The 14,636-nt window shown below is 34.3% G+C and overlaps 1 protein-coding gene across 1 annotated transcript; it reads left to right on the top strand.

The window, feature by feature from the left end:
• Positions 1-12,681: 12,681 nt before the first annotated feature.
• LOC149784398 (LIM/homeobox protein Awh-like) lies at positions 12,682-14,283 on the top strand. Its single transcript, XM_089933265.1, has 2 exons — positions 12,682-13,593; positions 14,137-14,283. The coding sequence occupies exons 1-2, from the start codon at positions 13,374-13,376 to the stop codon at positions 14,184-14,186; spliced, it is 270 nt and encodes an 89-aa protein (XP_089789391.1). The 5' UTR covers positions 12,682-13,373; the 3' UTR covers positions 14,187-14,283.
• Positions 14,284-14,636: the final 353 nt, after the last annotated feature.

Here is a 14,636-nt window from a genome sequence, read left to right as displayed (position 1 = left end):
CTATATGTGTAAGTGATCACATGTGTAAGTGATCACATTCACGATGCACCCAGTTAGTAGATTCAATGATCCAGGGGTATTTGGAACACTTCGTATCGAATTGACTGAAATAGAGAAATGTGTAAAATACCATAAATCGAAAAGGTATATTCTATTAGAGGCAGCTGCATTAGTTTCTTTCTCGCGTATTGTTAATACATATCTCCTCGCGTATTGTTAATACATATCTCCTCGCGTATTGTTAATACATATCTCCTCGCGTATTGTTAATACATATCTCTCCGCTTTCAGAAACATTGCCGACTTTATATATAAATAAGAACTCTACCACAATGGATCTTAGCTCGCTACCATGAAAAAAGATAAATTGTCTAAATTTTTAGCTTGAAAAAGAACGTGTTCAAATACATGTCACTGTTTCTTTGTTCTCATTATGACTCGTTTATGCTAGCAGAAAATTGGTTCATTAAGCGAACTGGTTTGTTATTGGGTGTGTGCATACTTTATTCACTTATAAGCGAATTGGTTTGTAATTTGGTGGGTGCATACTTTATACACTTATAAGCGAATTGGTTTGTAATTGGATGGGTGCATACTTTATACACTTATAAGCGAATTGGTTTGTAATTGGGGGTGTGCATACTTTATACACTTTTAAGCGAATTGGTTTGTTATTGGGGGTGTGCATACTTTATACATTTTTAAGCGAATTGGTTTGTAATTGGGTGGGTGCATACTTTATACACTTAATCGAATTGGTTTGTAATTGGGTGGGTGCATACTTTATACACTTTTAAGCGAATTTGTTATTGGGGGTGTGCATACTTTATACACTTTTAAGCGAATTGGTTTGTTATTGGGGGTGTGCATACTTTATACACTTTTAAGCGAATTGGTTTGTAATTGGGTGGGTGCATACTACACTTTAAGCGAATTGGTTTGTAATTGGGTGGGTGCATACTTTATACACTTTTAAGCGAATTTGTTATTGGGGGTGTGCATACTTTATACACTTAAGAGAATTGGTTTGTAATTGGGTGGGTGCATACTTTATACACTTTTAAATGCATTATATCATTTTCAAAATTGCGATCTGGGGTTGAAATTACCCGATGTGAGGAAAGGTATGAAAACAATGATAAATCCCATTTTTTAAAAACTATTTTGTATGTCTATTATATTTTGCTCTGTTCCTTACCATTTAGTTAGTCGACGATTGGTGTCAAGTTCGACATCGTTCACTTTAAAAACTGTCCTTGTGCCCCGGCAAAGTTTTGCATACACCAACCAGTGCATATTCCTATATTATGAACAGGTTAACCTGTACGTTTTTCTTAGATTTTCATTGCCTTCATGAATAAAGTTAGTTTAAATTTTCCCGCTATTGTCACCCCTTACTTCCAACTATGTGCTCTCATGAAATAAAGATGCCCCCCCGCACAGTGCTTGAATGATATAAACGCAAAAGGCAACCAATGTGACAGACGTGTGGAGGGACATAATATGCTCCGACTGATGTTTCTTTTACGAACAAAATTCATCGATGTGCACGCGGCTCGTGCGCTGACAATACACTCGTGCATTTAGCATGTGAAATAAACTTCGTAACAAAATCTGGTTGATGCGCCAACACCGCGACCGCTTACCAGACTTCACATCAGGCGGCACGAGATTTCACTCAACCTCTGACCTGTAATAACTTCATTAACACCTCACAAACGGCGAAAACATTGTCAAGAAAAATATTGAGAAGAATGTATATTGAGAAAAATGTATCTATGGCTCAATTATTTGGAATAAGGCCCCATCACAAATTTAAAAGTATTTTAGAGGGTATTGTGTATATGCTAACAATAAATAGAGAGTGTAAACAAATGGACTCAAAAATGCAAGATTGTAGGGTGATTGAATTTCGTAGGAAATGAAACACTGTCCTCCTTTCTTTCCATAATTCAACATTTAAAATAATTGTAATGTTTAGCCTTTATTGGTCATTAAAACAGGATCAAATGAAGAATCGGGTTCCTAGAGAACTTTATTTTTCTTTGAATGTAGATTTTTATCCATATCAATGTTATCATGCAAACTACCAAATTATAATTCCCGACTATTAAACCTGGGTTCTAAAGTTGAAACAATTGTTGAGACGACGAAAAACACTTCCTAAACAAGGATGGGATTTACGAGTGTATACAAGGGTTATGCTCGAGGCGCACCACCCTGTTTGTTGATCTAGTATAGACATACATGATATATTATGTAAATATTTTATAGGTGTAATGCTTTTCTTCAAAAAAATATACCTGTAGTAACGGGATCGGCAATAAATATAGTCCTCTTTGCTAAAATACGTTGTATGTTCATCATCGCTGGTCTGGCATAGGCAGCGTCGCAAACATGGAGAGTGCCATAGTTGGTCTTTCGCGTGCATGATAATGCGGTCCTGCAAAACAAGAATAAGTCTCAATATAAAGAATTGCATTACACAGATAGGCACGAATAATCCCATAATCCAATAGCAAGAGCTAATCCGTTGTCCTTTCATAATTTTTATGGAATGTGAGGAGTATGACTCGTTGCAAACATTCATCCTCCAAATTGTGTCAATTCATTGCAACTACAATGTTCTTAAAATAATCTCTAATCCTTATGCACGTTGTGATGTGGTATTAAAACTATAGATCTTTTAAGTGTTCGAATGCAACTTAGTATCAGTACTACAACACCTAATAGTTAAATTATTAGAAAACCTTTCAGGAAACTTAATTCCTTCTACAGTTTCTTTAAATTCGACCTTTTCCCAACTGGGGCAATGTTCTCGTAACTTAAATTCCAGGGCCTGTGCTTGTTATTATGTGCTGAACATAAATATGTTAAATGGATAAAACATACCAGTATATTATCATAAAGTTGTTAACTAGTAACAACTTGCTATCGTTCTTCCTCTCGTTTAAAATGTTGACTCCAAGCCGACTATTCCCGACTGAACATAGCCCACTTTATATATATAAATGGCGTTGATCTGGTTGATTCTTCTCTCTCTGCAGTTTCGAATTAGTCATCGATGTCAGTCTAGAATTACAATCACAGACTAATTTTCTTTATCTGTTTTAAATACGTCCTTAGAAGTTTGCAGTTTTTTCGCATGTGATCTCTTGGTCCCTTAAAGCAAAAGTCGGTAAGACATTGCGCATATGCAATAGAACCTAACCTATTAAAAGCCCTTGTTCAACGCCCCCAGTCAATTGTCGCTTTATATAAACACTCTACATAGCTGACAGGAATGGGAGAAAGATGCTGCTGACGTGTATATAGTTAAGCTGTTCACAAATTTATCTCAAAAGGTTTTGACAACCATGTAAAAAATACTCACAGGTCGATGATTATGTTCAATCAAAGCGGTTAGACCACTACGGTGGCCTAGTGGTTTGAGCATCTGCCTCGGATGCGGGAGGTCATGGGTTCGAGCCCAGGCTGAGTGATATAAAAGACTCGTACAGTTAGTACTAGCAGCAGTCTCGCTTTGCGAGATTAGGGCTAGGACTGGTTGTGGTTGGCCTGGTGTCAGGGAAATTTGATTTGGTGGGAAATGATGCTACACGTCTTTGGCATGATGCCCCAGTGTTTTGACATCACTTTAAACAAACACACTGCAGACATCATAGCGATATGACAAATATTGTTAAAGATACGTTAAAAATCACTCACTCCCTCTCTCTCTCTCACATACACACACACACACACGGGTAGCTTTCATTATGTTCTGACATTACTCTTACTAGTTTTCCCAATATTTTGGTAGCAATGGGTTTGAAACAAATTATATGTACAATTCTGTTATCGCAACCATGTTACATGGTGGATAACCGTTAGTTTGCAGATCATGTGCCAATATTAATTTTTATAGCATATCCTTATTTTCTAATATCGCATCATAATTTTATAATATTTGAAGAAAAAAAATTCTAAGAAAATCAACGTATCAAGCGCGAGGGTATGTTTCACAGCTAACTTGTTTTGAAATGTAAAAAGCTATTTGATTCTAAAATAATAAACTTCAGCGTTTCAAAACTGTATTAATTTAAAATTAACTGCCCTGCAAAGAACAATGTTCTTTGTTATGTATATACTTGTGTTATTTCCCTTTAGTCAATCTGTTTACTTAACACGACCGTATCGAAACAAATGCAAACCAGGCAACCTTTAATGTTAACTTTACAAGATTTTATACGCAAAGGCAGTGAAATACATGGACTTCTCTTACTAATGGGTGTTCTGAATTATACACAAAGTTGAAGCTCTACAAGTTAGTGAGACAAATGTATAATAACGATTAGATGTACATAAAGGAGGAAACAAATGTACGGTCACTCACACCAGACGTAGCAAGGTATGCAAACCCGAGTTAACTTCGAGTATGGCGACAAATTTAACTGAATGAATCAATCATTTTTAATAAACCATTTATTTTATTTTCCTTTTCTCCAAGAGATAAACAAATAATATCCTCAACTGTTTGCAACACTTCCAGATCAAGCAAATTTTCTACCTCCTGTGAAACTCGGTTCAGAGGAATATTCAATAAACGGAATGTTATTCTCCCAGATCCATATGCTGTATTTATGGTGAATTTCTATGGTGGAAACGTTCTAAAGTGTCGCATAATAATTCGTGTCCTCTATATGACGCTTTAGCTATTACTTAGAGATGACCTAAACAATTGAACTATCCATGGAACAACAAGTACGACTTTCCTGCAGCGGTCCAATCTTGAAAAGGTTACCCTGTTCTAATGACTAGAAGGATAGTCGCTCATTTGTTATTATTTATTAAAAGTTATACGTCTAAATGTTTATCTGTTTTCAAAGTTACTCAATACAGCTTCAATTCGCGTCTGTTTTTTATTCGCGTGCAAGAATTGAAAGGTGCATCGACTGAGCGAGATTGAAATGCCGATAAAGACGTGGTCGTTTTCTCTCACCGCGCCATAAATAAATACTACGATAAAACTAATCTGAAATGGGTAATGTTAAACTTATAAAACTCGTTGAATTTTCATTAACGGCCAGTGAATCACCACAAAGCCACAAATCGTGTTCATTAGAATGCATCGACTCCCGCAATAACCAATGGTGAATTAACAGAGTTCGCAGTTCGTGTGAACATTTTTCACATGGAAGTTCAGAACAGAATGAATGGTTCGATTTGTTAAACCTAAAATGATTAAACAAATCTCAACACGTCCTAAACAAAGACGAGATTTAGTAGCGCGGATCTTGTATACACTCAGTGCATGACGCAGGTATGTAAATAGTTTAAAGATGAAAGGTTTTATTTTTCTTTAAATAATATACCTGCAGTAATGGAATCTGCAATAAATATACATGTAGTCCTCTTTGCTAAAGTACGTTTTATGTTCTTCCTCACTGGTCTGGTATAGGCAGCGTCGCAAACATGGAGCGTGCCATAGTTGGTCTTTCGCGTGCATGATAATGTGGTCCTGCAAAACAAGAATAAGTCTCAATATAAAGGATTACATTGCACAGATAAGTATGCATAATCCCATAATCCAACAACAAGACCAAATCCGTTATCCTTTCTTAATTTTTTATGGAACTTGCTTGTGGAGCATTAAGCATTGCTACTAATCATCCGCCAAATTATGTTTTGTCATTGCAACTTCAATATCTTTTCAAGAGAATCTCTAAATCTAAGTTATGCACTTTGTGTTGTGGTATTGAAACTATAGAACATTTAGTTTTCGACTAAAAATTAGTATCAGCTCTACAATACCTAATAGTTACTTACAAAACCTATATCAGGAAACACTTGCTATTCCTTCTACATTTTCTGGAAATTCGACATTTTCCCAAATGGGGACACATTCTCGTAACTCGACATTCAAGTACCTATGCCTCTTACTGCTCTCTGGTTATAAATTTGTTATATGGATAACACGTATAAAAGTATATTATCATAGAGATGTGGTAACTAGTAATAACTTGACATCCCCCTTCCTCTCTTGTTTATAAATATAGACTCTAGGTTGACTATTCCAGACTCAACCAAATCCACTTCGTAGATAAATGGTGTTGATCTGGTTGAGCCTTCTCTCGTTACAATATCGAATTAGCCATCGACATCAGTCTAAAATTATAATCACAACCTACCTATCATTATACTTTTTCTGTATTAAATACATCCAGCTGTGTATCAATTGAATTTTGTTGTCCCTCAACACATTTGTGGGTTTTTTATCTTACGTTTCTCCGCCTACACACTAGTAATACGGAGTGTCCTGCGCTGCACGTGCTATCAGTATTTTTTCAATTTGCATGAGCGTTCTGTCGTATCCCATATTATACGTACGGTGACGGATTGCTATTATAATACACTAGACACGTGCTAAGGGCACGAGCCCACTAAGGGAACCAGTAAATAGTCAAAATTATTATTTATGATAAAACTGAATTAATTTATGTGACCATATATATCTGCTTGTAGGAATATTTGATTTGAAATGATGGCAAAAATCGCATTTACCTGTATTTTTAGCTTTTACTATTGTTTTTATTTTTTAGTTTCACATTTTATAGAGCTGGGGGGGGGGGGCATACTATTTTCGGTGCTTAGGGCCCTTGAAGACCTTAAGCAGGCACTGTATACGTACCTTACCTGTTTGTGTTTTGACGCTCTCAATTTCCCATTGTTCACTTGTGTATGATGTTTAACACGTTCTTCTTTTCTTCTTTCGAATTGTGTTTATTCCTCGTATCACTTTGGATACTTATTCTGTTCTTATACTTATAATCGTGTATTGCCTGATGGAGTTTACATTATTTCTCATGGTTTACATTGTTGATTAGTAGTTACATACGTTCTTTTTTGCATCACGTGTGCATTTGCCTGAGTGCTAATGCACTCTATTATGTACACATCTAGCTTAACAAAATTTTATGAAGAAAAAAAAGAAAGATCGGATTCCACGGTGCTCGTACACAAGACCCGAGTCTACAGTGAAGTGCACATTATACGGACGTATACATATGGTCAATATCCGACATTATATCTTACTTGATTCCCCTGACATGATCTAAATTTGACTGGTATGATCTAAATGTGAAATGGAACATTTGGAAATCAGATCAGAACAAATTAAGAAAAAAGAGAAAATACCCACTCCTCCCAAGAAACAACTAATCCAGGAGATTGGTCGGCGTAAAAAGGGAATTGGGACATTGCTTGGCATAAAACGATACCAAAAACGATATATTTTAACTCATGGCTTCACCACTCGTTACAATTTCATGTTCTTGATACCACACGATGAAAATTATCGGGTACTAACGTCGGAAAAGAAAATGTGTATGTAGTTATGAATATGTAAGTACACACCTTCCGATCTGTTTGTGTGGATGCATGGGGGGGGGGGTAATTATGTATGAATGTGTGGACGAATGAATGAACGAGTTCGTGGCACTATAAATATGGAATATGGAAGCGATAACACACATACACACCTACCTACCTACATACATACCTACATACATACATACATGACCGCTCTGGGGACCTAGTGGTTAGGGCTTCCTCCCCGGATGCGAGAGGTCGTGGGGTTCATACCAAAGACTTATAAAAATGGTACTAACAGCTGCCTCGCGTGGCGCTCAGCATTAAGAGGTTAGTGTTAGGACTGGTCGGCCTGGTGTCAGGATAATGTGACTGGGTGGGACATCATGATACATGTCTGCGGCATGATGCCCCCGTGCTAGATATCACTATAAACTGTCACACTGCAGACATCGTAGCGATATGACTGAAAAATTGTTAAAGCTACGTACATACATACATACATACATACATACATATTTGCATACATACATACATACATACATGATGGTATTAGGATGATTACGGTATTGATTATTATGATAGTATTGAGTATGATGACGGTATTTAGTGTTACGATAGTACTTAGTAAGATGATGGTATTTAGTGTTACGATGGTATTTAGCATTATGAGAGTATTTAGTATGATGATGATATTTAGTTATTTATTATGATTATGGTATTATGATGATTACGGTATTTATTATTATGATTGCATGTAATATCGTGATGATTTTTTAAATGCATGATATTTTAGTATCATGGTGGTATTTTAATTTCATGATGGTATATAATAATATGATGGTTTTAAGTATGATGATGATATTTAGTATCATGATGGCATTTTAATAGCATGATGGTTTTAAGTATGATGATGATATTTAGTATCATGATGGCATTTTAATAGCATGATGGTTTTAAGTATGATGATGATATTTAGTATCATGATGGCATTTTAATAGCATGATGGTTTTAAGTATGATGATGATATTTAGTATCATGATGGCATTTTAATAGCATGATGGTTTTAAGTATGATGATGATATTTAGTATCATGATGGCATTTTAATAGCATGATGGTTTTAAGTATGATGATGATATTTAGTATCATGATGGCATTTTAATAGCATGATGGTTTTAAGTATGATGACGATATTTAGTATCAAGATGGCATTTTAATAGCATGATGGTTTTTAGTATGATGAAGGTATTAGTATGATGATCGTAATAAGTATCATGGTGCTAATTAGTATTTTAATAGGATTTAATAGCGATAGGACTTTGTAGTGTTATGACGCCATTAGTAGTATGACACTTTTTAGTATTTTGAAACTATTTTGTTTTATGATACTATTTAGTATCAAGACATAATTATTGTTACTGTTTATTCAGACAAATATTTAATGTTATCATACATTTTAGCATATGACACTATTAAGTGGTGGTAACGGTTACCCATGATGTTGTACACGTCATAAAGTGTAATAATATAACACAAATGTTTTCTTTGGTTTCTTTAAATAATTGGTGCTGTTAAATGTGTTCGTGAAAGATATGAAAGATGAACTGATTTTGTCTGTGCATTTCATTATCCATTTACTTAGTTCCACAATGCTTTTGCTTATACCGGTAGTTTTTCTTGTTTTGTAGGGCGAAGGCGTCACCTGTTTCCGATGTGGATTCCAAATTACTGAACGCTATCTTCTGCACACTAACGACCGGTTTTGGCATTTACACTGTGTCCAATGTTTTGTCTGTCAGGCAACTCTTGAGACACACAAGTCGTGTTTCTTCAAAGGAGATATTATTTATTGTCGTTCGCATTATCACAGGTACGTATTTTTAACACGAAACAATTAAACTCCTAATATATGTGTATGTTGTTTTTTTTTCTTTCTTCTTTCTTATGGGTAGTGATTTCTCTGCATTGATTCTAAAGATCAGTGTGGCCTTAAGTTAATATTTATATATAAAGTAGGAAATGTTTTTGAAATCGAGAAGTTTTGTATTAACAATACATGACAAAGAACCAAATGCAAATCATATATGTATGCCATTATTAAAGAACTTATCGATTTTATTAATTAACACATTATTTATCCATTTCAGAGAATTTGGCACGAAGTGCTATGGATGCCAGAGACTAATTGAAAGCACTGACTGGGTTCATCGTGTACATCATCAAGTATACCATCTTGCTTGCTTCTCATGCGCCGTATGTAAAAGACAACTTAGCAAGGGTGATGAGTATGTTTTGAAGGAGAGTCAAATCATATGCACACATCACAGAAGAGAGAATTTAGACGAAGGACCCCACAAAGGTGAACCTAGTTAAATTTTATTTTTGAATATTTGATTGTATTCTGTGTTTGCCACGAGACAATTTACAACGTAGTGGGTGTTGCTGATAATTGTTTGTGGGTGGGGTGGGAGTCTGTTTTTTGTTTAAACAAAATAGGAAGAAGCTGCATTATTCCACGTTTAGAAGTTTTGAAGTAATTTTCCTGAACATATTTTCGTAATTTGATTTTATATTATTTATTCAAAATTTTACTCAATAATCTATCTTTCGCATCTAATATGACGTTGATAAAGACGTGTCAAGAATATGAGATTCTTTTTAACTGCAATGTAAAATAAAATATACCGTTCCTTTGTAAATGTTTCAGATTGGTTCGTTATAAAACAGATGTATTTTAGAAGTGTGTAAATAAATAAATAAGAAAATGTCAGATGGGGGTTGATCGAATTTTTTTATTATTTTGTAATGCATATCAAAGGATATTTAATGAAAATTGCGGTTAACATATTGCTATATTGAAATGCACTAAAGATCATTGTTCTTCATGAAAAAAAGATATGTAATGAAATCATTCTAATTAGAAGGTTAGATATGGTTCAAATTTGCTAAATTCGTCGTTGTTATTATTATCTTAATCATTTGGTTCTTCTCGTGTGGTCCTGGAGACCACGTGGATTATGGCGCTTGTCTTTGCAGACACTGCCATCTCTCCTAAGACCGCGTTGTTTCGATTCTCGGCCTGGCCAACGTGAATACGCAGGAGATTTTACCTGTAGATTTCCGTGGGTCATATATACACCAATGTTTAGCCTATCATGTGCTGAAATATGACGTTAGACACTAAAAACGTAGACCCCTTCTTCTAATGTTACCTGATAGTGCTACAAGATCTTAGACACAATATTTTTAAAATATTGATAGATGACCTATATAGAAATAATTCTGCATCGTACTTGTTTTGTTGGGTAGAGAGGGAGGTTTTTTTTCTTCTTTTGACTTTGTCACTTTATCATACCTTTTTTTAGGTAGTATCGTCTAGTGTTGTGGTGTTAGTTAAGTCGATTTCAAAGCATGATGACATTTATTATGCTGATGCTATTTAGTATGATGATGGTAATTAGTATGATGATGACATCAGTAAAGTATAATGATGGCATTATTATGATGATGACATTAGTATCATGATGCTAATTAGTATTTTAATAGTATTTAATAGCGATAGTGCTTTGTAGTGTTATGACGCCATTAGTAGTATGACACGTTTTAGTATTTTGAAAATATTTTGTTGTATGATACTATTTAGTATTAAGATATCATTATTGTGACAATATTTATTATTAATATACAATGATAACGTTTTGAGTATTATGATTCTATTAAGTATTCAGACAAATATTTAATGTTATCATACATTTTTGCATATGACTTTATTAAGTGGTGGTAACGGTTAGCCATGATGCTATTTGTACACTTCATAAAGTTGAGTAATATAACACAAATGTTGTTTGAGTTTTGTATTTTAAGAATTGGTACTGTTAAATGTGTTCGTGAAATATATGAAAGATGATTTTGTCTGTGCATTTCAATATCCCCTTACTTAGTTCCACCATGCTTTTACTTATATCCATAGGGCAGGGCAACGGTGTCACGTGTTTCCGATGTGGATTCCCAACTACTGAACGCTATCTTCTGCATACTAATAACCAGTTTTGGCATATACAATGTGTCCGATGTTTCGTCTGTCAGGCAACTCTTGAGACACACAAGTCGTGTTTCGTCAAAGGAGACAACATTTATTGCCAATCGCATTATGACAGGTATATATTTTCAACATAAAACAATTCAGTTCCTAATATATGTGGGGTTTTTCGTCTTATGGATAGTGGGATTTTACTGTATTGATTCTAAAGATAAGAAAGTTATAATTTATATATATAGTAGGAAATAATTTTGAAATCGAGAAGATAGTTATTAGCAATACTTGACAAAGAAACAAGTACAAATGCAAATCATATATATGGCATTATTATAGAACTTATAGATTTTATTAATTGACACATTATTTATCTACTTCAGAGAATTTGGCATGAAGTGCTATGGATGTCATACACTAATTAAAAGCACTGACTGGGTTCATCGTGTACATCATCAAGTAGACCATCTTGCTTGCTTTTCATGCGCCTCATGCCGCATGTAAAAGAAACCCAACTATTCAAGGGGGATGAGTATGTTTTGAAGGAGAGTGAAGTCATATGTACACAACACAGAAGAAATTTTCCACTAAGGACCACACAAAGGTGAACCTTGTTCAATTTTATTTTGAATATTTTATTCTATTACGAGTGTGCCACGGGACCATCTACAACCTGGTGTGTGTGTGTGTGTGTGTGTGTGTGTGTGTGCAAAATGTGTTTGTGTGGTAAGTGTATGTCTTTTTATTGTTTAAGCAAAAATGGGTAAATGTTCAGGTGCAGTGCGTTATTCCGCTTTTAAAATGTTAAAAATAATATAGATGAACATATCATGATTTGATTTTATATTATTTATTCAAACATTTGCTCACTAATCTATCTCTCCTCTTTAATATGACATTGAAAAAGCGTGTCAACAGTATTACATTCTTTTAAATTGTAATGTAAATAAAAACATACCGTTCCTTTTTAAATGTTACAGATTGGTTCTAATTAAACAGTATTATAGAAGCGTATAAATAAATGAACAAAAATTTTAAAAAATATCTGAATAAGAAAATGTCAGGTGGGGGTTGATCCAAAATCATTTAATTTTGTATGCATATCAAAGGACATTTAATGAAAATTGCAGTTAACATATATCTATATTGAAATGCATGAAACATCATTATTCTCCACGAAAAAAGATATGTAATTGAAATCGGTCTAATCCGAAGATTAGGTATGGTTCAAAATTTGAATATGAAATTTCAAAGCATAAAGCGTAGTGATTTATTGTGGTTACAGTAATGAACTTTTCAAGATGAAGTCATGAAATACGCTGTCTTTGTCAGATTCATTATTTTCCATTGTTGATTAATTTTATCGTTCATGTCTACCTGTCTTCATTATTTCCCTCCTTTCCTTTCCTTCTAAACAAAACGAGAGCCAAGCCTGGACATTTTATCTGAAACACGCCAAAAGGATAAACTGTACCGGTTTAAAATTTCATGAAATGTGTATTATCGGTATAATAATGAAAATGTTGTTTTCATTGTCATATTCGTCATTATAATCCTTGTAGTAATGTGTGTGTGATGTGTGATTTGGAATTTTTAACGTAGCTATAAAAAAAAGCTATTTCAGTCATATCGCTACGATGTCTACAGTGAAACAGTTTATAGTTATGTATAGCACTGGGGGATCATGACGCAGACATAGCATGATGTCCCACCAAGTCACATTATCCTGACACCAGGCCGACCAGTCCTAATATTAACCTCTTAATACTGAGCGCCAAGCGAGGCAGGTGTTAGTACCATTTTTATAAGTCCTTGGTATCACTCGGCCGGGAATAAAACCCACGACCTCCAGCATCTAAGGCGGAAACTAACCACTAAGCCACTGGTACGGCCATACTGTCATGCAATAACATTAATTGCTTATTATTTTTATTATATTATTATTGTCATCATTAATCAGATTCTGAAAATGACCAGAGGAGAAAACGGATGAGAACAAACTTTAGCGTGGAACAGTCTCTGATTCTTCAGGGCAATTACGCTTTGAATCGGAATCCAGACGGCATTGAAAAAGAACACATCTCACCGATAACTGGACTAAACAAGCGCGTGGTTCAAGTCAGGTACCAGAATGCACGGGCAAAGGACAGAAAACAACAGCAGCAAGATAATTCCAGTCCAGAATCCATGACGACCGCTACAAGGCCAAGTGAGTCTGAACGAAAAAGTAGAAAATTAAAACTAAAAAATCTGTGATAAATACAGTTTAAGAAAAAATGTATAGCATTTAGGGCGGTTTATAAATACGCTAAGAAATAAGTCATAATAAATTGCGGAAGTTAGTTCACTTTCATTATTGTTGATAATATTTAATCCTATTTCCCGTACCAACTTCCTAAATCACTTTTTTTTTTTAATCTGTTACCAGTGCCCGAAGTTAGAATTGTCGATTATTATTTCGGTCATATTTCTTTCCTGTAATTTTAGCCAGGCTGATCAGTTTTGAATTTTCGACCAAAAAATAAACTAGCCTATAAGTCTATCTCTATCTTTCTATCCATCTTTCTTTCGTCCCTTTCCTTTATTATGAGATATGGATGATATGTTCTTTTCCGGTTGATTATCTTTCCAGGTGTGTGTCGGGATTTATTTATTTATTTATTTATATTTATTTACTTTATTTATTTATTTATTTATTTATTTATTTATTTATTACATTTATTTATTTCTTTATTTAATTTATTTATTTCAGGCCCATGTCAGTGGGACAGTACATCTGAGAGTCACGATAACAGCAGATAGCATTGAAAGTTAGTTTTTCTCATATACTGTGATATTTCTAAATTATAAGGACCAATGGGCTCGTCCCTTTACAAGCACTTGTACGAGATGGACTGTTTTTGTTGTAAAAAGTGTGTTTTCCTCTTTTGTTTGTATTTCATTTTATATAAAACACATGAAATGCCGTTTCCACGAATTTCCAAGTATTTAGATTAAATGAATAGGTTATGGTAAATCTTTGCTTTAAATTCAATACATTTGTAATATTACCGCTGAGTCGAAGTGTATTGTAATTTGTTTCTCGTTATTAAGTTTTCTATCTCATATATATATTCTTTCTTATATTTCCACAATCCTGTACCGCTAATGAAATCTTGTTAATTTAATTGTAATATTACAGTGGTGTGATCAGACGTATAGCTTTGTTTACTTGTCACTTTTACTACGTTTGGAAAATGGAATTCAGAAAGA

This window comes from Sinohyriopsis cumingii, chromosome 14 (genome assembly GCF_028554795.1).
Source record: "Sinohyriopsis cumingii isolate HCF-2022 chromosome 14, ASM2855479v2, whole genome shotgun sequence".
Classification (NCBI taxonomy): domain Eukaryota; kingdom Metazoa; phylum Mollusca; class Bivalvia; order Unionida; family Unionidae; genus Sinohyriopsis; species Sinohyriopsis cumingii.
The sequence above is the reverse complement of the archived record's forward strand: the minus strand, read 5'-3'. Positions and strand labels throughout refer to the sequence as shown.

Excerpts from the sequence above, each read along its gene's own strand:
- LOC149784398 (XM_089933265.1), top strand. The coding sequence starts at position 13,374 with ATGAGAACAAACTTTAGCGTGGAACAGTCTCTGATTCTTCAGGGCAAT. Across the intron at positions 13,594-14,136 it reads GACGACCGCTACAAGGCCAA|GCCCATGTCAGTGGGACAGT; the intron begins GTGAGTCTGAAC and ends TATTTATTTCAG.